Genomic DNA, 25,929 nt, shown 5'->3' with positions numbered 1-25,929 from the left:
AGTGCATTGCCCAGAGTCTGGAAGAAGGCACTGGATCTCCTTGGAGCTGGAGTTACTAGTTCAGACAAACAAAATACATTTTTACAGTATTTTAATCCTTAAAAAGAGAATAATCTATGGACAGCCACACTGCTCCACTCAAATTTGTAAAAATCCACTGGCATACTGTTGAGCAGGAAAGCAGCAGCGGAGGGAAGTTCATCACGGAGGTCAGTTTACAGACCCAGCATAACAATATCCTATTGTTATAGAGTCCTCTCCATCCCTAGAATTATTGAAATGCCACAACCATCGGGTAGATCAATGTTACAAGGTTTTTTCACAATCACCCCATTTGGACAAGCGTGAGTAAGTTCTGAATTTTGATGGAAAGTGAAGTTTTCATTGCCTTTGATAATACTAATTCTATATAACATTTGAACATCTTAAACACAGTGGCTTATCAGATAATTAGGCACCTGACACCCAAGGAACTGCTATTAAAACTTCAACCCTGATTGACCTACCCCTTCTTGTTTAGTGAAGAGAGTAAGGCAGTCACTCAACGCCACACAAGTCTCTCTAGAAGCTTCAGAGACAACGTCAGCTTTTTGAAGAAATGATGGAAGCATATCTGTAAACAAACAAACATTGGTATATCCAATGAGTGAGATCTGAAGTAACGTTAAAAGGAAAACCACAAAACCCTTTATATCACTACCTCCTCCACGTGCCCTCCCTGCCGAGCACAACAGGGACAGAGGCAGGGCTTACCACTGTGGGCAAGCAGCTGCTGCTGTCTCATCAGTTAGGAGCACTTAGCACCTGCCTGCCAGCCCCGACGACAGACAAGACTTTAAAAGCTCACAGGAACTGGACAGCTTTGTGATGCTTAGGGAAAGCAGCAACAAGGGCCGACAGTATGGCTATACCACAGCATTTCCTTCCATGACAGTCTCTGCTGGGTAAGTAATTTTATTCAAAAGCCAAGTGCTAAAAAGAGACAAAAATAATTCTGTGGTTGACATGGAGGCTAACATATCTGAAGGCGGCATTAATTCAACTTCATCTAGCTCTTATTTGGAAAAATGTTTGGCATAAGTGGGTATTTATACTTTCAAAAATGCAGCCCCTATGGACGCCCACTGCTCGTCAGTTTGAGCTTAAGCTAGGGACAAAGAAGGGAAAGGCAATATCAGACCCTGGCTCTGCCACACAGGACAAATCTTAAGCATTTTCCCATTAAAAATAAAAATAAAAAACTATACTAGTGGGAAAAAGCTGAAAATAGGTATCACTTAAAAATGAACAAAATGTTGTGAACACCCTATCCAGATTGGTGCAAGAGAAATGCTTGGCTTTTTGTTAGTTATACACTAAGATCATTTAAATTTATTCTTCTAACCAAATAAAATTTTTAATATTTAAGAAAGCTTTTCATTAAAATAAAACTGAAAAAGAAAAACCTGCAGCATTCTTTGTGTTTCAAATAATCTTGACTTATTTAAAACAAATAAACAATAAGGCAAAGAGACCAAGTGAATCACATGCCAAAAACTTAGCAAATGTCCGGCCACAGGCAGTAGGTCCCGGTCAGATGCAAACACTCCTGAAGAAGAATGACGGTGAGAATAGAGCAGACTCTCAGGCCAGTCAACGCATGTGCCCGGTGTTTACAGTCATCGCTCAGTGATAAAATCTAAATGTCAATCTTCCTCAGCCTTGCTTTAAGCATTCCTAAATTGTCTACATTAATGTACTTTTTTAAAAGGGGTCCTATGTATGGAAAAGATACATATCCATAAGGCAGAAGTGAGCAAGAAAAATATCAGTAAACAAAGAAGTGAATCATCTTTCCTCAACATCAGGACCTGCATCCCTTCTACTCTCTCATCCTCAACAGTCCGCGGTGACAGCGGCTCTGAATATATGATTTAACTTCCATTTGTTTCATTTTGGATCGTTGATACACACCGTCAAGGGTCGGGTTTGCTTCTTAGACATTGGTATTTATATACTGTCAGACACACACACACACACACACACACACACACACACACACACACACAGAGACCCACTGAAGTTTTTTTTTATTTATTATGTATACAGTGTTCTGGCCTGAAAGCCAGAAGAGGGCACCAGATCTCATTATAGATGGTTGTGAGCCACCATGTGGTTGCTGGGAATTGAACTCATGACCTTTGGAAAAGCAAGCAGTGCTCTTAACCTCTGAGCCATCTCTCTAGCTGCTACACTGAAGTTTTTTTAAAAGGGACAAAATGGAATCACTAAAAATATCTTTTAGGCTGTTAATATTTGGAAAATACACTGCCAGCATGAATGCAAAATGGTCACTCTGTTACCTTATATGACCTCCTATAAGAATGATATTGCTAATTTTGAGGGAAAAGTTATTTTTGTACTAAAAATATTTCTAAAGTCATTAAAGCTGCTAGAAGATCATACTGGGAAAGCATAACTTTAGAGGCATATAAAAAGCTCACAGTCTGTCATTTTTCATGATTATACTGCACAATTTTTAATTGGGTAAGTTTAAAAAACAATGAGAAAGTACTTGTTTCTTTTCTCTCTGTAGCAAATTAAATCTCAATTTAGGCAACCTTCTACCTAGGCCTCAATGAATCTCTGCAATACTGAAGACACTATCGCAATCGTGTGGCCCAGGCTGCTGTCTTAGAAACACTAGTTTACCTAGAAGAGTCTCTACTTTATTTCTTTCAAACCATTACTTGAGATATTACTTTTCTAGGTATCACATGTCCTAAGAGTCACAAGTTTTGCCAATTTGGAAAAAAAGAAAAAAAAATATATATCCATAGGAAGGCCTACCCCTAGCTCAAATGGCATCCTCCTATAAAACTTCCTTAAAGACATCTGTGAGCTTGATGGCAACACTAACCAATGTATCTGTCACTCTGTTACCCATATAAACTTTAAACTCTTCCACACAGCCTACATGATGATCTCCACATATCTCAAAAAAAGGAGGGGGTGGCTCTGAGGAATGATCTTCAGTCTGCACATGCACACACCCACCCACCCACTTGGGGGGGGGGCAGGAGCAGAGAATAAAAGTGATTTCTCAGTCTGACTTTACTACCAGATCAGAATCACATGAACTCCTCAAAAAAATCAATACACTTTCCTGAAAGTTGAGAAAATGGCATGTATAAATAAGCATCTTATCTTTTTAAAAAATCTCTCTATATACATAACTTGAAAAAGAAGAAAATAAGAGATGTGACAGTATACATGACCCAAGAAAATGAATATAGGGTTACCTACTGGTTTAAATTAAAATATAAGTTTGAAGACAATCATCTACTAAGAGACATCAGAATGCTGTGTACATTGGTCTCTGTATGCTATCTATAGGTAATTTATACTAACTGCACTAAAGAATATAAGATATATGTCCCAGGGTACAGTATCCAATGGGTTAAATAATAAAAAAGACATCAGTGATGTGATAAAATCAAATATAAAACAAATAAAGCATTCTTTTAAAATGCTAGCTATCCAGTGAAGGAAGCAATTATGATTACAGAAAGCAACTCTGATGAAGAGGGAGAAATGACTTGAAATCTTAAAGAACAATAACATGACTGTTGCTAAATGCCAGCTGGGTAAAATGCCCTATCTAAACCACTAGTGCTAGGAGAAGACAGTGTCACAGCAAGGTCAAGGTGACTCTGGAGAGGTGGCTAAGATTTCAGGTGCCATTTGCTGAGCAGCACCATACAGAAGGAAGCATGCCAGGTGCTGCAGGGCAGGGTTAAGAAGGGCATGTGTCCTCTGCGTCTCCGCGCCCTTTATATTCTGGTTCGCTTGGGGTTTTTGCTTGTTTTCTAAAGAGAAGAGAGAGGAAGAGTGTCTCCTTTCTTGGGTGAGCAGGAGGTGGGGAGGCTCTGAGAAGAGCTGTGGGGAAAACCCGTGATCAGAGGACCGGGGTTCAATTCCTAGCTCCCATATGGCAACTCAAAATTGTCTGTACCTCCTTGTTCCAGGGGATCTGACAACCTCATACAGACATATATGCAGGCAAAACACTAATGTATATAAAATAAGAATTATTTAAAAAATAAAATACAGTTAAAAATTACAATAGAAGATGTGTATTTGAGTTATAGAAATATTTTATTCTAATACACAAAGAAAGTTCTTGAGGAAGAGGAAATGGATGACAGAGAGACTTGTCTTCACAGAACTTGTATCTAAGAAAGGTGGGGGGGGGAGCCCACACAGAGAAAAATACACATGGTGAATAGGAAAAAGGTTGAATCATGTTTTTTAAATTATGTATTTTTGAACCTGGTGCTTTTCCAGGAGACCCTATGGGTTAGACCCTTATTGGATTAATTAGTCAGCAGTAGCCAACAGATTTATGTTTACATATTTTACATTTTCTTATAAAAAAGAGACAAATAAAGCAACAAAATTCATTTTAATCCAGCTGAACAGAAACTCCCTTAAAGGCTACTGATTGGCTTGCATTACTCCTGACTGATGGTATGAAAAAAAAAAAAACCAAACAAACAAAACAGAATTTAAATAACCAATAATTAGGGCAGAGTCATGACTGACAGAACCGACCTGTGGGCAGGTCAGGAAGGCGTCCTGCCACAAAGAATACAGTGTGGAAGAAAGGTGGGGATGCATCAGCGTGTAAGGCTGGTCCATGTTTGAAAGCATTTCCATGTGCTGTTCTCCTGACTGCTACAGACTTGGGCTAACCTCCTTGCTCAACCCTGTTGCTGCAAAGCAGCTTGGACCAAGGACAGAGGCTCCCTCCCTGGTGCTACACTTACGCCAAGCAAGCCTTGTGACCTATGCCTTCCCTTGCTCTGCCCGCCTTTTAAACAGTGTACACCCACCCAAAGCTGGAACCCACACACAAAACTATATACAGACTGCTTAGGGTATGAAGGAAGGAAGTGCAGAGTAACTTGGAGACATGTAGCAGGAACACTGCGGCTGCTCTTAGAAATGTCAGAGGATCTTGGGAAACTACACATAAAGAGATGAGGAAGAGTTCCCATCTCACACCTTGTGCTCAGCATACATTAAGACAACGTGACACACAAGCAAAAGCTCATGTTGCTAAACAGAGTACAGAGGAGGAGAAAGAGAGCTGGGCGTGGTAGTGCACGCCTTTAATCCCAGCACTCGGGAGGCAGAGGCAGGTGGATCGCTGTGAGTTGGAGGCCAACCTGGTCTACAAATCGAGTCCAGGATAGACAAGGCCGCACAGAGAAACCCTGTGTCAAAAAACCAAAAACAACAACAACAACAACAACAACAACAAAAAACAAAAACAAAAAACAAAAAAACAAAGGAGGAGAAAGAGATGAGATGACTAAAGTAAACCAAGGTCATAAAGTCAGTCAACTCAGTCTTCATAACACCCTTCAGACACTAAGGCTGAGCTCGGCCCTCTCTGTAGGAGACACCGCTGCCCTAAAGAATATTCAAAGAGACAGATGGGCAAAACTGCTGGACTTTGAGGGAAAGACAGCTCCGGGACCTTAAGAATTAAGGGGGGAGGGGCAGAGCTGGGTAGGAGGCGGAGGGGATAATGACAACACACAGGCAGAGTGACTACAGGAATCCGATTAGAAAGCTGTGAGATCTGATGATGCTTTTTTTGGTTTGTTTTTGTTTTTGTTTTTTGGTTTTCTTTTTTTTTTTTTTTTTTTTTTGGTTGTTTTGAGATGAAAAGCAGAATATGAAGCTGAATTCAGAGAAGAAAAGTGTTGACAGAAAATAATGCAATTTTTAATTGTACTCAGGGCACTTGAGCTGTATGCCAATATACTGTGCTTCAAACTTTTAGACGGGTAACATGGAGTTAACAGTCAAGTAGAGTAGCCAAGCTGGCAAGCTAGGTTGAGGACAGGTAATCTGGCCACACCCACCCATGTAATAGCAACAAGGATGAACAGGCAGCAGAGCTCTAAAGGAGACCGGAGCTAGGAGAGAGAAGAAAAGTCAAGGCTGGTATGGCAGGAGTAAAGACAGAGGTGGCTGTCAGACAGGGCATGAAAGCAGGACTGACAGATATGATGCACTCTCTCTGTGCTGGCCGGCTTTTTTATCAACCTGACACAGGACAAAGGCATTCCAGATAAGGGAACCTCAAATGAGAAAAGTACTCCATAAGACTGGCCCATAGGCAGATCTGTAGGGCTAGTTTCTTATTTAGTGATTGATGAGGGAGGGCCCAGCCTTTTGTTCGTGGAGCCGTCCCTGGGCAGGCGGTCCTGGGCGCTATGAGCAAGCAGGCTGAGCAAGCCATGGGAGCAGGCGGGTAAACTGCCCTCCTCTGGCGGCTGCAGCAGCTCCTGCCCTGTTTGATCCTGTCTTGACTTCCTTCCCTAAGGGACTATGACGCAGAAGTGTAAGCAAAATAAACACTTAGCTCCCCAAAATATTTGATTAGGGTGTTTTATCACAGCAACAGAAATCCTAACCAAGACACAATCCTAAATCAGGGGCATAAAGCACCTTGTAAACACACACACTTGGGGGTGGGGGCATGCCAAGGTGGGAAAAGCTCTCCCTTGTGTCCACCAATAAAGAAAGGCAATTTGCCTGTTGCTCTGGGTAGGAACCACAGTGACTTAGAATCCCTAGACCTTTGAATCATCTAGCTGCGAAATTCCAATTTCAAAACATCAGCCAGGATGCAGGAAAACAACAACAACAACAACAACAACTTTGTAGCCTTGACCTGGCAGAAAGTTACTCTGTAGGGACACCTTCACATGTAGGAAGCAGGGAAAACACACTTCCTTCAGGAGCTCGAGAGAAGATACAATGCAGGGGGCATGATCTGTATTCTCAAGAGTAAGCTGCAGACCCTGAGTTAGGGGAGTTTTCTGAAATAATCATTGGAAAGCTCGTGTTGGCACGGGGAATGAACATTTTTACATTTACTTCACTGGGGGAGGGGTGTGCATACCATGGCACACATGTGGAGGTCAAAGAAAAAAATAAAGGCTGTTGTCCTCTTTCACAGTGTGGGTTCCAGGCATTGAACCAGGCCATCAGGCTTAATGCCAAGTGCCTCTACCTGCTGAGCTATATTTTAGGCCTACAAAACAAAATGTAAAGCTCCCATCTACAATTTCTGGAATCAGAAAGGCATTAAGACTAGAAATGACAGAGCCAAGGGATCAAAGAGGAAAGGACACAAAGGTGAGAGCTAAATAAACCAGAAGGTGATGCTAAAACAGTCATCCGATTAGGAGATTCCAAGTATGTACCATGTCTAGTGAGCAGAGGAGCAGAGGCTGGGAAAGGGACTGGCAGGAACAACCCAGGAACGTCAGACGCTGCCTGATCCTGCCACCCCACCCGGGCTTGCACGCACGTGCATACACACATACACACACACACACACACACACACACACACACACACACACACACACACACACACGAGCCAGTTTGGAAGTCACAAACTTTGAGCGCCCTGGGGAACAGAGGATAGGCACAGCAGAAAAAAAGTTTTCAGACTGCAGCACGCAAAGGGGAGGAAGCAGCCCAGCGAAGTCTTGCTTAGCATGGCCAAGCCCTAGAGTCGAGCCCACACAAAGCAGTAAATCAGAACGCATTGTGAAAACGTGGACATTTTCAGAGAAACTAAGAGCTAGAGTTTGATAAAACTGTCATGTTTCTCTTCTGGTGGATGGGAAAAATCAAAGAACAAACACTTTTAAGGGAAAATAGTTTTAAACTTTTCTAGATTGAAGAAAGATCACTGAGTCTGTAAGCTACAAAACAGACTCAAGCAAGCTATACAGAGAGCAACAAAATCCAAACCTGCACATAGAATAAAACTGCAGGACATCAAAGACACAGCCAGCTGTGCACCAAGAGAGGCAGAAAAGAAGACAGGCTGCTGGAAAGCATCGTATTCAGAACATGGGAGTCAGGAGAGGGTACAAATGCATCTTTAGGTGTAGCTAGTAGGCCCTGGGGATGAGCTCAGCTGGCAGAGTGCTTGCCTTGCATGCTTATGACCTATGAATCAAGGGGAAAAATAAAAAGGAAGAAAGTAACTAGGGCAAAATGAAGACACAAACACATGTGCGTGCACACAAAATAAGCGTAATAAAATTTAAAAATAAGACAATGAATCCAAAGAGTTAGGAGCACGGTATAGAAAGCTACAGGCATTAACTGGGTCCCCATGGCCAGAAAGCAAACCACCTCACTTTCTGGGTCCCCATGGCCAGAAAGCAAACCACCTCAGTTTCTGCGTCCCTGTGGCCAGAAAGCAAACCACCCCAGTTTCTCTAGCTCCATCCCTATTTTGGTTGCTTCTAAAAGGTCTTAGTGACTTGAACAACCTCATATTTACTAAGCAGACGTACACTCCTTTCTCTCAACTCTTAGAGAAATAAGCTACAGATGTACAAGCTAGGTAAGTAGATCATTTGTTTCATTCACCAGAGAAAGGAAGGGGGAAGAGAGAGGGGAAATGGAGGAAAGAAGGGAGAGGGGAAAATGAGGACAGAAGGGGAGGAAGGAGAGAGAGAAGGAGGAAGGGGGAGGGAGGGAGGGGCAGCATTTCATATATGTGACATGCTCAAGGGCTGAAAGCCACCACTGACAGAGGTGAGGAAGGCTATGTGAGCCAACAGACCAGCAGTGCCACACTGGGAAGGAAGGGGACAGTAAGACCAGGCTCACCAAGGAGCAAAGGGTAGTGCCATAGGCAGACCTGGACATTGGACAGGAAGAGGAAGTCAATGACCATGGCCCAGGAGATGTGTTAGCCACTAGGCAAGGCAGTCTCCTACGTCAGAGGTTAAAGCTGCTGTCCCTTTAGAAGACTGGTAACATGCCTTCAAAGCTGTTGGTTTTTTATTGCAGCTAAGCTCTTTGAAGAAACTTACATGAAACACACAGACATGGTCATATCACTATGGCTCATTCTTTTTGGGTGACCTAGAAAAAAACTTTGCTTATAAAGCTAAATTCTCTTCCCACAGCAGAAATCAATCTGCCAACTTTCCTTTTTGCACCAAGCATGTAAAACAGAAATATAAATCTGAACAGAGCATGCTCAGGAATGCACCGCCCCTACATGCGCATTCCTATATGAGCGTGTGGGTCTCCTGATAAACTCTTTGTTCAAGGAGAGCAGGGCTTTCAAATAACATTAGAGCTCTCCTCACTCAGGGATCAGTGTCTCTATGTTCATCTGGTTGTGCTATGGGGCTGTGCACTTACCAAGATGCAAACCCATTTTGCTCTATTACAGGGGCAGCAAAAATAAACCTGTAATCTACTCCCATCCTCTCTACCCATCCCTTGAGAGGCCGTCCTGTTTGCTGAACCCAAGTACAAACAGGTCTCTGTAATAGAGTTTGCACCACAAGGCATGGCAGAATGGGCGTGGAGGAGCAGAGTAGCACAGACGGCAAAAGACAGGATCAGTTTAGTATTTTTCAAAGTAGGGTTATCACAACCAGAAACAGAAGCTGGTGAGAGGGCTCGGTGGTTACAGGGCTCAGTGGATGAAGGTACCTGGTGCCAAGCCTGACACCCAAGTACCAATGCCGTGGACTATCTTGATGCAAGGAAAGAACTGACTCCACAAGTTGTTCTCTGTCCTCCACACACAAACCATGACACAATGAGCAAGCACGGTGCCCACACACAGTAGTGCCCACAGTAGCCCAAAGTCACAAAAACCAACACAGGGTCAACAGTAATTCATGGTTGCGCTCGCTCTCTCTCTCTCCCTCTCTCTCTCCCTCTCTCTCTCCCTCTCCCCCCCCTCTCTCTCTCCCTCCTTCCCTCCTTCCCTCCTTCCCTCCCTCCCTCCTTCCCTGCCTCCCCTCCTTACCTTTGGCCACATCACACTCCTTAATCATTTTGAGAAAACTGTAAATTTCCCTGTCTAGTCTCTGTTGACATATTTGTGCTCTCTGAAAGAAAAAATTAAAACAAACCAATAAAGAACTTTCAAAATCATGTATGCATTAATGTTGCATACATCAAAACTTGCAATTTGAATACATATATGACAATTTCTTTACAAAAAGATATGACTAAAACCTTTAATCAAGTAGTTTAATAAAAATTTAATAAAAATAAGTAATTCCAAAACCAATCAACTTCAGTCATGCAGACACCACACAACTATGCTACTTAACAATGCTGTCTCATTACACCATGCCTATGCAGCTAATTTCTTTGATTTGGTAGATCTGAATAAACTCACCAAGAAATTGTAAATTACATTTCTTAAGTACATTTTAAAAACTTTGTTGTCATTTTTTAAAATCCAGATAGCCCTAACATTTGGGCATTAGCCCTAACATTTCCAAATTACAAGCTAATTTTTTATTCAACATTTTAAATACACACTGCTACAACCCATTTCATCAGACCAAGCAGGACATTTTCTAAACTAAGGCGAGGCTCATGACAATAAATCAATTATGGACAACCTTCTTCCTTGAAATCTTTAATTTCTTCAATAGATCCCTAGAAGTAAAGCATAAATACAAAAACCCATCTTCTAACTTGCACCCCAACCTAGAGCAGATTCAAAGTACAAAATGCAAATCACTGTTGATTTTAAGTTGATTTTACGTAACAAAAAGAATAAGCAAGAATAATACTGGAATTGCGTGGCTGTGGCGATTGTAGAGGCAGACTGGTTCAAGACCAGTCTGGTCTACAGAATGATTTCCAGGACAGCCAGAGCTACACAGAGAAATCCTGTATGGAAAATAAACTTATTAAGTAAAAAAATACTTATACTGTGGACCATGACCTTGGAAATATTAGAATCACTGCTGTGGGCAGAATGGACTCAGCTTCCTTATTTTGTACTCATAGCCTCAAATGATCCATCCCCAAACATCTGCATATTCAAAATTAAAGCTACTGTACTTCATGCCAAGGTGACACGGGTAAGCCCTCTTTTCTCCTACCTCACTTTATACATGCTTTAGCCCTTATAAAGCTCAACCCAGCCATAGCAGAATTATTCATGGAGCCACATTAGTGACAGACAACGTCCTCTTTTAAATTTGTATTATCCCTTCTGTTTTGAGACTCCTAATGACATCTAAATATAACTCCCATTTACTTATTTATTTGAGAGAAAATAGTTATGCTATGTGATTTAAAACCCCATAAGGAGAGGGCTGGTTTGGTTGCTCGCTTTTCAGCTACTGCCTTGTGAATCCAGGTTGAAGGTGGGGAAGTCATCTGGAAGCACTCACTGAAAACAAACGCATCACTTATGATGTATCAATAGACTACTCTCACAGGGTGAAATTATTATTCCTGCTCATGCCCAAGCCAACAGCGCTGCTTACTTGTTTCCGTCTCATGTGTGTTGTCTGGGGAAACAGTGACTCCATCTGCAGACTCCTAATCTGATGCACAGCACAGCTCCTGAGTTATAGCTGAAGGAGAGCCATGCCCTGCAGGGTCATCTTCAAATACTGGAGTTGCGCGCCTCTTCACTTAGCATTTTTATGTCGATACTTAAAAAAAATGCTTTTGTGCTCAATGGTTTAAAAGGTACACAGAAGTCGGCTAAGGAGGAGTCCATGAACATAAAGTATGAAGATAACTCTTAACAGACACTAAAAAGGACAGGTTTTCAATACAATAAAATAATTTGCAGGGTCTGGTAACATAGCTCAGTGGTTAAGAGCACTGACTGCTCTTCCAGAGGCCCTGAGTTCAATTCCCAGCAACCACATGGTGGCTCACAACCATCTATAATGTGATCTAATGCCCTCTTCTGGTATGCGGATGTATATGTACACAGAGTACTGTATACATAATAATAAATACATCTTTTAAAATAATAATAATAAAATAATTTGCTATCACCCACATTGATAATAATAAAAAGCAAAAATCTTCTAGGCTAGGTAGAAACCACCACACCTGTCAATCCTGGTACTGAGAAAAAAGCTGAGGCCATAGTACCATGAGTTCTTGCCCTGCCTTGGCTATGCAGTGTGACCGTATCTCAAAAAATTAATGCTTGTGAATACTTTGTGGTATCTGGCATGGTGCCTCATTACTGAGTTCTTATCACTGACCTTATGCCCAGGTAAGTTGAAGTTTTAAATTTGATTATTTTTCAGTGTATAAGTGAAGTCCCATTGTGAACAATTTTATCCAAGTTACCTGTGCAGAGTATGTACTGAGCAAGGACGACACCCATGAGCACAGAGCCCAGGGCATCCGCCAGCTGCACAATGAGCAGCCCACCCCAATGCTCATCTTCTGTCCCCACCCCATCTGCCTTGTTCTGACCTGGAGGGCCCCATAGAGCTGCACCAAGGGAGTGGGTACCAAGAGAGGAGTGGAGTGAGTAGGAAGAGCTACAGCCAAGATACCTGCTACAGAAAACCCACATTTGTTACATTAAGAACAGAAGCACAGTAGTAAGGATTTAGCAATAAAGTAGCTACTAGTATATAACACAGCGCAGGGAAAGGAGACAGCCCAGAAGGGCACACACTGTATGGCTCTGCTCCTATGCAACTTGAGAGCAGGGAATTGGCAGCACTTCTAACATCACTGCTATTCTGAGTGTCAACAGTGCCCATCCTGGACAGTGGGGACAGAACAGCTTACAGAGAGGGGACCAGGGAGCTTTTGGAGGTGATAGGCATGATCTGTATCTTCATAGGTGAAGGAATCACACAAGGCACACACATTTCTCAAAATACAGCAAAGACACGAGATCAACTTATGGCTTAACATTATGGTTCAAAATATTAATCCTACCCTCAAAAATAACAGATGGTAGACACTAATTTTTGCAGAAAATAACACAGCGGACAGTGGTACCTAGTGGCCACCCTCTGAGCCTTCTTAACTCCAGTCAGACCTTCCTCAAGGCTGCTCCACATTATCCCTGTAATTGTCTTATGTTATGTAGATATTCACAGAATAATTAAAACTAACATGACCTGCTGGGCAGTGGTGGCGCACACCTTTAATCCCAGCACTCAGGAGGCAGAGGCAGGTGGATCCCTGCGAGTTCAAGGCCAGCCTGGTCTACAATTTGAGTCCAGGACAGCCAAGGCTACACAGAGAAACCCTGTCTTGAAAAACCAAAAACAACAACCACCAAACCAAACCAAACAAACAAAAAACTAACATGACCTGGAAAGAAAAGTAATTCTTCTTCCAGCCTCACCCTCAATGGGATGATGAAGGCTGGCAGAAACTCTTTTTACTTTTTAAGAGGTCCTCAGTTTGAGGAATGATGAAATGAGGCCAAAAAAAAAAAAAAACCCGAAAATATCATAGAATATGGTTATTCTTTCAATACATATACCATGCCCCAAACGCCTTATAAATTTACTTTTTGTAGAAAGGAATGCTAAGAGAGCAAGATTAAATTGTAGTTCATTCGAATGACTCAGATAATTCAAGTATGTTAATCCCAGGTCACTTCACTCCCTCACTGTGTCTGTAGACACCAAAAATAAATTTGTTCCATCATTTGGCACCAGAATTTCTTTTAAATGTACTCAAAGGTATCCTGAGTCCATCTGCCTAAGCTCCATACAAACATACTTCAAAGATCACTTTAAAATCCTTCTGGGTTTCTCCTTCTCTTCCTCTTCCTCCTCCTCCTCCTCCTCCTCCTCCTCCTCCTCCTTCTTCTTCTTTCAAGACAAAGTTTCTCTGTGTAATAGCACTGGCTGCCCTGGACTCACTTTGTAGACCAGGCTGGCCTCAAACTCGAAGATCTGCCTGCCTCTACCTCCCAAGTGCTGGGATTAAAGGTGTATGCCACCAGGCCCAGCTCAGAATTCACCTGTTTAGAGCAAATGTCCAGATACTAAGAATCAGAATTCTCAGTTACCATCCCAGCTCCATGGACAGAGATGTCTGTAACCTACTGACGCTGAACAAACTTCACACTGGCTAATGCTCACTGACTTCAGACACTCACTACACATAACTTAAAAGAAAAACCCGATAGTTTTGAAGTCAAAAGAAAAATGTTTTAAAAGGAATAAGATACAATGTACAATTAAACTGCTAACCTCCCTGAAAATTTGAAAAACAAATTTAAAATAAATTGTCTTTAAACATGTGTCTTAATGGTAAAGAAGCTAGTACATTTTCATTTTACATATGACTGCCTTTTAAAATGCCTTAAATGACCAAAATCATAGAAGATATTGATTGCTTTATAAATCCATATACATTTTATCACTCATATTGAGACAGATAAATAGGAAGGCATTCTCTTAACATAGAAAATATGGACTAAATTTTAAAGCATTTAGCACGATTTTTAAATTTTTATTTAACGTTTAGTCACATGTGTTTAAATATTCCCTATTTTCCAGGTCTCTTTCTCTCTCTCTTTCTTTTTTTAAATCTGGGAGATTTTTATTTGGCACTTTCATGTTAACAATCTACAGAAGTTTAGACTGTCATGCCATGCAGGATTAAAGGGTAGTTTTCGATTTCTGTAGGACCTTGAGAGGTTTGAAGACTCAGCAGATGATTCTATAACATGGATTGGGAAATAGCGACTCTGGCTTCTATAGAACCTCTCCAGGTTCTGCTTTGAGGTGAATTCCTGTTTGTCTCGAGAGAACTCAAAAAGTATAGTAGTTCTTTGAACAAAGTCTTTGCTGTACAGACTTGGGAGCACTGCCACTCTGATACATATGGCCATGTCCAACTCAGAAAGCAGGTAAACTGAGAAGCAGCACTTGGAAGGTCATCCTCAGACACACTGTAAAGTGCTATTGATTATTCAGCTTCCACACACTGCACATCCTACCGTGGGCTCTGAGCCCCTTGTCAGTACAGCAGAGCCTTAGCAAGCTCAGCACCTGAGGTCATCTCCAGACACCACTGACATCGTGTCTCTTCTCACGTGCCGACTGGGTGAAATTCCAGGTCTCTTTTTAAAAATATTTATTTTTATTTATGTATGGTTGTGTCTTCCTACGTGTCCATGTATGGTGAGTACAGGTGCCAACAGAGGCCAGAAAAGGGTGCTGGACCCCTGAAAACTGGCATCTCAAGGTGGTAGATGTTATTTTTTAAAATTCACTGGTCAAAGGATTATGTTTATAAGCCAGGTGGTGGCGGCGCACACCTGTAATCCCAGCACTGACTGGAGGGGCAGAGGCAGGCGGATCTCTGAGCTGGAGGCCAACCTGGTCTACAGACTGAGTTCCAGGACAGCCAAGGCTACACAGAGAAACCATGTCTTGGAAAAAAAAAAAGAATTTTGTTTATGGCTAACAAATTACATATTACACTCTAAAATAGTATAGATATAGCAGCCATCAACAGATCTAGCAAATATCATCATGGATGAGTCCAGGTTCTTTGCTGTTCTATCAGAAATTAAAATCAGGAATGATGGCGCCTAGCACCCCTCGCTCATCTGAGATTAGAGGCTGCTACGTGGATGGAACTCTGCAGACATTAATAAACTTAATTTTATTAGACTTGTTTACTGAGAAAGATGCAAATCCTTTAAATAATCCACTTAATTTCCATATGGTAAATTTATTAGGAAAATTCATGTGTTTTGAGATAACTATTTATACTGAAACAGGTGTCTTTTTGGTCGTCTAACTCTTCCAGATCCACCAAAATTTACCACCTTTTGATAAACAAGATGCATTTAAAAGACACAGCCAGAAAATTAGTATCTTCTCCCCCAAAAAATACCTCCTGTGAAGAATGATAGGGCAGTGCTGTCACTTCCGGCAAGGACGGTCCCCACTCATTACTGGTGCTTTGCCCTATCCTAAGCAGTGGCTGTTATACATTGAAGCAGCTGGAAATGAAACTACTGGCCACGAAAGGTGTCACTATGGTTGCATTATTGAAACTCTGAAATATGCAGTGAAGTCATAAAGGGGAGCGGGTCCCACTCCCCATATCACACCTACTGGAGGCAAAGTGTACTTGACATAAAAACAGATTCGGGACATCACAGCATTTGCACCAAGTCATTTCACAGCACTAGCATAGCAGAGGTGTGTCAGTAGAATTAACTGTACCAAGAGCAGTATTGTCAGAAATTCGTAATTTCAAAACCACACCTCTTAATAGAAAGCACAGTCAAGTAAGCTCTAAAGGTTGGCCGGTGGCTTGCTCACCGCTAAGGACTCCTTGAGGTCCACAGCAGAAGCTGCATCTTCCTCTTCATCATCAGTCACCTGGTCCTGGGAGCAGTAGTGAGTGCTGTAGGCAGAGTGTTCTTCGATTGCTTCCAGCCACTTCTGAAACAAACCAAAAATTCCAGAAAAATTTCCACTCCAAAGAAATAGTAATAATCTTGAAGCATTAAATTTACATAGAAGAAATAGCTATGGCAAAAAAAGCACCACAGTGACATTCTGAGTGTTTCTTGCCTGTGACCTGTCTGTATAAAAAGATATTCCTAGTGCTTATAAAACTATCATCTATAGCCGGGTGTGGTGATACATGTCCTTAAGCTCAGCATTAGGGAGGCAGAGGCAGGCAGATCTCTGTGAGTTCGAGGCAGACTGGTGTACATAGTAAACTGCAGGATGGCTAGGACTATTACAAAGAGAGACTTTGCCTCAAAAAATTTTTTAAAAACATAGAAATATCATCTATACATATATGTATTATTCAATACTTAAATATATTTTAGAAATTAAGCAATGAATAAATTTCCACTTAAGATGACTGTTTTCCAGCACAGCAAAAGGCTTGGACACAACATTCCAAAGTTAACATAAAACTATACACACAGTAAACTTAGATCACTTTAAGAAAGCCTACTACCCGATTATTTCACAACTCTTTTAAAAAAGAAAACTAATTTGAAAACATTGACTAGAAACCCTCCCTTGTCCCTGGGCAGCACTGTGTGGTCAGCTCCTACAGCTCTGTGAAACACTGAGGCAGTCCTAACTCAGCTACACAGGGCTCCTTGCTGAACCAAAGCAAACCATTTGGGGAAAAGACTCTTTAGACACTACCAGGTTTTCTAAACAAAAGCTAAGGCTATGAGCTCCACTGTAAGAAATCTCAGTTTCCCACTAAGTCACTGAACCATGAATCTCTGCAAAGTGTATCCTGATTGGATTACATGAGAGTGTTACTCAAAGCAGGCTTAGGGGGCTCTCCTCAGTCTCACTCCTCTTGCAGCCCATTTCCCTCCTCTGTATCAGATGACCATCCCCAGAAACACCTTCTACTGAGAACGCCAAGAGGCCGCTCTGCAGGACTCAGGGGATTTTTTTCACTATCCTCCTGTCCCCATTATAATCTCCAAACTTACTGTTAGTCCTATAACAGCTTGCTTCCAGTAACACACACACACACACACACACACACACACAACAGGATAGCTAAAACAATAGTGAATAATAAAAGAACTGCTGGAAGTGTCGCTATTCCAGATTTCAAGTTGTACTACAGAGCACACAGCATCGTATTGGCATAAAAACAGACAAACTATCAATGGAACTGAACTGAAGACCCTTGTAAGTCCACACACCTATGTAAACCTGAATTTTTACAAAGAAGTCAAAAATACACACTAAGAACAAGACAGCATCTTCAACAAATAGTGCTGGTCAAATTGGATGGCTAGGTGTAGAAGAATGCAAATAGATCCATATTTAGCATCCTGCATAGAAGTCAACTCCCAATAGATCAAGAACGAGACCAGATATTCTGGATGAGATCAGACAGAAAGTGAGGAATAGGCTTGAGCTCATTTTCACAGGAAAGACTTTCTGAACAAGACATGAATAGAACGGGCACTAACAACAGCCAATACATGGGACCTCATGATGCTGAACGTCTTTTTAATGGCAAACAACAGCTTACAAAATGGGGGAAATTCTTTACCAACTATACATCAGAGAGAGGTGATATACAAAAATAGTTTTTTTAAAAAAACCCTCAGATCAAGAAAACAAATAACCCATTTTATAAAACTGCATACAGAACTAAGCAAAGTTCTCAAAGGATGAAACTCAAATAGCTGAGAAACATTTAAACAAATGTTCAACATCCTTAGTCATTAGGGAAGTGAAAATAGAAAGTACTTTGAGATTTTATCTTACACCAGTCAGAACAGCGAGGATCAATAAAACAAATGACACCTCATGCTGGTGAGGATGTGGGGAAAGGGGAAACTGGTAATAGATCTGCCTCAAGATCCAGCTACACCACTCTTGGTCACACACCCAAAGGCCTCTACATCCTGCTCCAGAGACACCTGCTCAGCCATGTTCACTGCTGCCCTATGCATAACAGCCAGAAATTGGAAACAGCCTAGATTTTAGATAAGGATGGGTAGGTAGGAAGGTGAGGAGGATGGAGGAATTGAGGGAGGAGGAAGTAGGCTTAGTCTATACTGTAATTAGATTCAGATCAGGTGGATTCAACTCCATAGTGGCTGACATACACACTGCATACCCTTAGGCAAGTTTTTCCCAAACTGTAGTTTTCTTATAAATTAAGGGATATGCAGGCCAGCTAGCCTGAAGAACACAGAGGGCAGAAAACAAAGAACCTGCTTCATAGAGGTGGAAGAGAAAGAGCAGACTTCCAAAACTTGTCCTGTGACCTCCACACACATAGCTATACATACACACACACACACACACACAGAGAGAGAGAGAGAGAGAGAGAGAGAGAGAGAGAGAGAGAGAGAGAGAGAGAGAGAGAGACACAGGTGCACACACCACAAATAAATAAATTTTACCTATTTTAAAAGTTTTCAGTTATATTTATGCATTCATTTCCATGTCTATGCCTGCCCTAGCACATGGGTCCTAGATATGAAACTTACATCACCAAGTGTGGTGGCCGGCTTCTTTACCACTGGGCCATCTTACTGGCTTACATTCCCAATGAATAAGTAAATCTTGAATAAGTATAATGAACAAGCTCTTAGCTGTTAACACAAGTTCTGGGATTGGTACATGCGACCATGCACGAGCTTACCTCTCTTGGCTGCTGCAGGCTGTTCTTAGGAACCCTGAAGCTGTGAACAGTGTCATCAAAGCATCTGACAGAGAAGAGGCAGCTGTCTGTGGGCTTCACCTGGATACAAGAAGCCAGGAAGCAATGGTCAGTCGCTGGAAACAGAGCCCCTGAAATCATCCACCACACATTCAACATCCTAGCATAATGTGGCAACACTCAGCTGAACACTGTGAAAGGCTGATAAAAGTCAGGGAGCCGGGGATCCGAGGAAGTTCAGGGCACTGCAGCTTATCCACGCCAGTCCTGCCATGGCCTTGCTCGGTCCAGGAAAACATGCAGCGGCCACTGGTTTGCTCTCTGTTAAGTATCAGCTAGTATGTAATCGGGCTATAAAATAACAAAGCTCCAATTTCTTCATACCACTCTCAAATGTTCTCTTCGTGGCAAACAGTTGAGCTGAGTGTATAGGAATAACTGGTAAGTAGGGATGATGATGAAGTGGTAAAGGAGATAAAAAGAATTAGAAATAATTATATTTTTAATAAAAAACTAGAAATGGAGGGGATTTAAAAGCATAGGGGTGAACTTCTGCTCCAAGGCAAGACCACAGGAATGCCAGCAGGAAACAACTATAAAACAATGTTGCCGAAGGGACCCTTCGCTGCCCCACCCAAAACAAAGCCACACAGGAGGAAGTGGAATGGCAGCAACCATCCACAGACAAGGGGTGAGGACTCTATTGGAGGAGCCACAATCAGGAGGCATGGCTGTCACTCCCACCTCCAAGGTGTTCTCCCACACCCTCACCGGGAAATGGAAGCTACAAAGGCACAGTGGGACAGCCAGCTGTCATCTTTGAGAATGAATAAGGCAAAGCTGGCTAGCCAAAAAACACTCAAGAGAGCAGGACCATCCCCCCAAAAGACAGTCTGGAGAGCCCCTGTCAGTCCAGTCAGGTCACTAACTGATCTGTCAGCTGCACATGCACAGCAACACAGATTCAAAACAACTCACCAGACAAGGCCACTCTGAGACCAGAGTTTCTGTTCAAAACACAGGAGTTTACACAACAGAACAAGCCAAGAAAATGACTCAATAAAGACAAGGAACAGAATCCACTCTCCAGAACACAGCACTCATTATACCACAGATATCTTGGAAAGGGCCTCACATGAGAAAGGAAGGAAGCAAAACACATTCAAAATGATTAATTAAAAGTCAGACGCTGTCAGAATGGCAATAGGAACTAAAAAAAAATACCACCTGCAAGAGACAGAAGAGAGATAAAGATAGATTCAAAGTAAATGAACAGGTAGGCAGGCTGGTCATACTAACATCAGACAAAAATCAATTTCAAAACAAAATGTCAATTAGGAAAACATCATCAAATCAGTAACAGCCACAGGTATAAAACTCTACATGCATAAGGATCTTAATGCTTCAACAATTGGTAATAACTAGCAATGAACTAGAGAAAACAAATGATGTGACTATCACCATGACTCAACGTGTATTTATAAGACATTTTACTTAACAATAACTATTCTTTTTATGATTTGTTTTATTTAATGTGTATGGATTTTTTGCATGTGTGCATCACATTTGTGTCTGCAGAGGTCAGAAGAGGGTGTGCCAGATGCCCTGGTAGTAGAGTTAGAGATAGCTGTGAGCCAGAACATGGTACTAGGAAATAAACCAGTGTTCTCTGCAAAAGCAACAGATGCTCTTAATGCTGAGCCGTGTATCTTTGTGGCGTCAGGCACAAGTGCACTATTATTACAGCCTGTAAGTAAAGTCACTGAACAAGCATCAGTGAACCAAAATGCAACTATTAATCAAGAACAAGATAACAACAACAACAAAAAAAAAAAAAGCCTAATTATCTGGGGGTTAAACATCACACTTTTAATTTTTTAGAGTTATTTACTGGCCCTAAGCAAAAATCACAACAGTAATCCTTTAAATGAGAGTGAAAATCCTTTAAAAGATAATGCAACAAAACCTAGCAAAGCTAGTGGGGTGAAACAAAAACAGCTACAAATAGTAAAATGTGGTTTAAAGGCTTGTTAGCAAAGAAGACTGATCTCACTATTATATATTTCAACCATAAGAACCCCTACCCAGATATAGCCAATGGACAGGACATTCTCCACAGTTGAGTGGAGAGTGGGGACTGACTTGCACACGAACTCTGGTGCCCCATATTTGACCATGTCCCCTGGATGGGGAGGCCTGGTGGCACTCAGAGGAAGGACAGCAGGCTACCAAGAAGAGACTTGATACCCTATGAGCATATACAGGGGGAGGAGGTCCCCCTCAGGCACAAAGGGGAGGGGAGTAAGGGGAAAATGGGAGGGAGGGAGGGATGGGAGGATACAAGGGATGGGATAACAATTGAGATGTAATAAGAATAAATTAATAAAATATATTTTTTTAAAAAAGAAGCTATGATAGGCCAGGCGGTGGTGGCTCTTGCCTTTAATCCCAGCACTTGGGAGGCAGCGGCAGGTGGAGGGAGGCAGAGGCAGTCCCAGCCTGGTCTACACAGCGAGTTCCAGGACAGCCAGAGCTGTTACACAGAGAAACCCTATCTCGAAAAACCAAAAACCAAAACACAACAACAAAAGAAGCTGTGATTGTATATACAAGGCCCTGGGTTCAATCCAAACAAAACCCCATCAAACTATGAAAAAAAAATTAAATTCACGCAACTAAAAGTTGAGTTCTTTTGTTTCGGTTTGTTGTTGTTGGTTTTTGTTTTTTTCTTGAGGATTTTGTTGTTGTTGTTGTTGTTGCTGTTTTGTTTTGTTCTTTAATGCCACACACGGTGGTGGATGCTTGCAGTCCTAGCACTTGGAAGATGAGGAGTTCAAGGTCACCTATCCTCCCATCCCCAGTGACCCGCCTGGGTTACATGAAGCATCCTCCCTGTTGGGTGGCAGCCATGATGCTGGCGGGTGCTATGATGTTGCTGGGGAAGAGGCAGCAGATTGGTCTGACCCAGCTGGAGACCTCATGTGCAGCACTACTGACAGGCCAGACAAGCTCTTCCCACAGGTACAGTGGACAAAAACCAACTATCCTCTGACTAGATCTTAGACCTGATCCACAGGAGGGAATTCTCATCTGACACTGTAAACATGGTGGAAAAACAATGTCTGGGTATTCCACGGGCCCTCGTAGAGAAGATATTGCGACATGAGAGGCCCATCAACTTACTTCCTAAACAACTGTGTTTGCTCTCACAGATTACTGTTGATAACCATGTCTGGAAAAAAGAAGGTTCCTTTTGCAAAGGGCAGTAGTAGCTGTGAGCCTCACAAGTGGTCAAAGTGATGAGAGGAAGTGACATCTAAAGTTATGCCATAAAGAGAACATCTGTGGCAGCATCACCACCATAAAACCCCAACCAGCACCATCAAGGCTCAAGGAACCCTACAGAGGTGGGGGGGGGAGGATTGCAAAAGCCAAAAGAAGGGCACAGGGTACATAGGAATTAAAGGGAAAAAAATCAGTAAATATTGCGGGATGAAACAAGACCAAGTGACAGCATACAAAATACACAAGTTATGGCCCATCATAAAATATGCATGATTTTCAACAGTCCACAAACATCCAAAACAATCTTGTCAGTGATGAATGAAGTTTGAGGCCATAAACTTTATCAGTTTAAAATACACTGCAAAGCCACAGTGAAGAAAACTGTGTGACACTGTCAGGTACATGAGCCAATACAGTAAGACAAACCTCATGCACAATCAAGTGACTTCTAAAAAGCATGACCACTTAGTTGGGGAGGGGGGCAATCTTCAAAAATGGTGTGAGTACAGCAGGCAGAAGAACGTGGCTGAACCTGCACCTTAAAACTCTAAGCAAATCAGCTCGCGAATTATGAACTTCATGAAAGAAAACTACAGGAGAGAAACTGTAGACAGTGTGCCTGAACTGCTGTCCTAACAAAGCACTGCTGCAGATACGACCAGGGTAACCAGCACTTCACACCGGGTGACATCTAAATCCTCTGTACGTCAGAGGACACCATCAGCCAAACAAAAATGCCGCTCTGAGTTACCATTTTGTGTAAGAACATTCACAATACATAAAGGACACCTAAACAAAAACCAACCAACTGAACCAAACAACAGGCAGAGGACTTCAGTAGACAATCCTTCAAAAAATCCCTCACAGATCATCAGAGAGCACCTAAAAATATGCCACGCACCACTGAGATAGAGAAAGGCAAACCCCCTGTAATAAGCTGCCACAGCACACACGTGAGAATGGCCACTCCCCAACAATAGTGGGCAGACAGCGAGATGTGAAAGCCTCCAGCATTACTTGCAGGAAAGCCAAGGGTCAAACTATTGCGGCAGAGGGGCTCCTCAAGATATTAAACGAGAACCACAATACAAACCAGCATGTCTCTTTTTAGGCATATATTCTCAAAGTAATTTCTACTCTTGTTCGTATATCATTGTCTGCAGTACTCAAGAAATTGAAAGAGCTAAATGTCCACCAACAGATGAATAATGAATGAGGAAAATGTGGTATGTGTACGAAGGAATATGATTCTTTAAAGAGGAAATCTGATTACACGCTACCACATGGACGAAGCTTAAGGTACACTATGTGGATCGGGCTAGTCAACAAGAGACCAATATGCTGTGATTCCCCTCTATGAAGCACACAAGATAATCACGCTCATTAAAACAGCAAGCAGGATGGTGCTTATTGGTGTCTGAGGAGGCAGAAAATGAGGAATATGCAGTAAGCATATGAAAAAAAGGTTCTCACCTAGAGTCCCAGTAGGATGTCCTCCCCTCTTTCCCACTTTCCTGGTAAGTGAAGACTTTCATGGGACATGCCCCTTGGGCTAGTGTCCAGATATAAGTGAGTATATACCATGTGAGTCTTTCTGATTCTGGGTGAACTCACTCATTATGATCATTTCTAGTTCAATCCATTTGTCCATAAGTTTCGGGAATTCCTTGTTTTTAATAGCTGAGTAGTATTCCATAGTGTATATGTACCACAGTTTCTTTATCCATTCTTCTACTGAGGGACACTTAGGCTGTTTCCATGTTCTGGCTATTATGACTCTAGGTGAGAGAAGCATGGGAGAATGGGGAAATAGAAGGATCCAGAGGGTCCTAGAAACCTACAAGAAGAATATTATGATGGGCAAATCTGGGTCCAGGGGTCCTGCTCAAACTATGGCCCCAGCCAAAGATAATACGTGCAGTAAACTTCGAACCCCTACCCAGATCTGGCCAATGGACAGTACATTCTCCATAGTTGAGTGGAGAGTGGGGACTGACTTTCACGCGAACTCTGGTGCCCCATATTTGACCATGTCCCCTGGATGGGGAGGCCTGGTGGCACTCAGAGGAAGGACAGCAGGCTACCAAGAAGAGACTTGATACCCTATGAGCATATACAGGGGAAGGAGGCCCCCCTCAGTCACAGTCACAGGGGAGGGGAGTAAGGGGAAAATGGGAGGGAGGGAGGATGGGAGGATACAAGGGATGGGATAACAATTTAGACGTAATATGAATAAATTAATAAAATATATTTAAAAAAAGAAAAAAGTTCCAGAGACCTGCTTCACAGCAAACTAAATACACTTGAGACTACTGGACCACATACTGACAGTAGTTAAAATGGTAAATTATATAATATACTTTTTCTACAATTATAATTTTTTTAAAGGTTGTATCTATTTTATGTATGAGTGCTCTATCTGCATATACACCTGTGGCCAGAAAAAGGGCATTAGAGGGTACAGATGGTTGAGAGCCACCATGTGGTTGTGGGGAATTGAACTCAGGACCTCTAGAAGAACAGACATTGCTCTGAACCGCTGAGCCATCTCTCCAACCCTACAATTATAACTTTTAATGAAAAAAATAAAAGAAGGAAATTCTGATAACATGGCACACATGGAAGAATCTGGAGGACACTGTGCTAAGTGAAGCAGGCCTGTCACAGAAGGACAGACACCTGATTACACTCATACAGGGCACCTGGAGTGGTCAAGGTCATCAAGACAGGAAGCAAATGATGGGTGGTGGCAGCTGAGAGTGTGGGGAGTCTGTGTGCAACAGAGCGTCCGTTTGGGAAGATGAAAAGGCTTCTGGGGCTAGATGCTCTTCCAACTAGCAGAATGATTAAGCATGCTTAATGACTCTGAACCATACAGTTTAAAACAGTTAATGTTAAGTTCTATATTATAGATGTTTTATTGTAATTTTTAAAGGTCATTAAGGCCAGGAACAGGTCTATAAAAGATCCCAATCAACCTGGGTGTCTACCCTAGGAAAGTAGAAGTCGAACAGAGCTTGATTTATGTGAGTATTCAGGCAGTCTCTTTAGCTCATGCTGATACAATTCACAGAGAACTCTGTAAGCAGACAGCTACGTAAGAAATCAGAGGTCACGGAATACACAAAGGTGTAACACAGCAGGACCTGGTCAATTCCACAGAAGCTAAAGATCAAGTTTCAAAAGTGAGAGGGAAGAGCTGGGCGTGGTGACACCTGCCTTTAATCCCAGCCCTCGGGAGGCAGAGGCAGGTGGACTGATGTAAGTTCAAGGCCAGCCTGGTGTACAGAGAAAGTCCTAGATAGCCAAGGCCGCACAGAGAAACCCTGTCCAAAAAAAAAAAAAAAAAAAAAAGTGAGAGGGGAGAAGCTAACAAGTTTGCTTTCTGAATAATAAAATAATAAAAAGATTGCAGTAGAATAAAGTCCTTAGCACGGGTAGAAGAATCACAGGTAGAAAGAGAAGAAAACAAGCAAGAAGGAAGGCAGCAGCAGAAAACAAGGCAGATGATGAGCAGCCACAGAGCATCTCACAGGCCCTCTGGTCCAGTGTGGACAGGAGGGAAGGGCCTGTGAATGGACCCAACCTGCTCACAAGTGTGTTCTGAATTGATGGGGCAGTTCACTCAGCCTGCAACCTTTCAAAGGGG

At 42.2% G+C, this 25,929-nt stretch overlaps 1 protein-coding gene across 5 annotated transcripts in view; it reads right to left on the bottom strand.

The window, feature by feature from the left end:
• OSBPL1A (oxysterol binding protein like 1A) overlaps positions 1-25,929 on the bottom strand; it is a 181,469-nt gene that overhangs the window by 110,923 nt on the left and 44,617 nt on the right. For 3 of the 5 annotated variants that reach the window (XM_084779756.1, XM_084779758.1, XM_084779757.1), the window contains exons 12-15: positions 18,978-19,076; positions 16,145-16,267; positions 9,859-9,940; positions 507-613 (exon numbers count right to left, since the gene is read on the bottom strand). In XM_084779756.1, coding sequence (XP_084635882.1) covers positions 507-613; positions 9,859-9,940; positions 16,145-16,267; positions 18,978-19,076 — 411 coding nt within the window. Of the gene's footprint in view, positions 1-506; positions 614-9,858; positions 9,941-15,710; positions 15,727-16,144; positions 16,268-18,977; positions 19,077-25,929 lie in introns of those variants that run through there. The other 2 variants (XM_084779759.1, XM_084779760.1) reach the window with 2 other exon arrangements.

The sequence above is a fragment of the Acomys minous genome, assembly GCF_964271855.1.
Source record: "Acomys minous genome assembly, chromosome: 4".
NCBI lineage: Eukaryota > Metazoa > Chordata > Mammalia > Rodentia > Muridae > Acomys > Acomys minous.
This window is presented reverse-complemented; position numbering and strand designations above follow the sequence as displayed.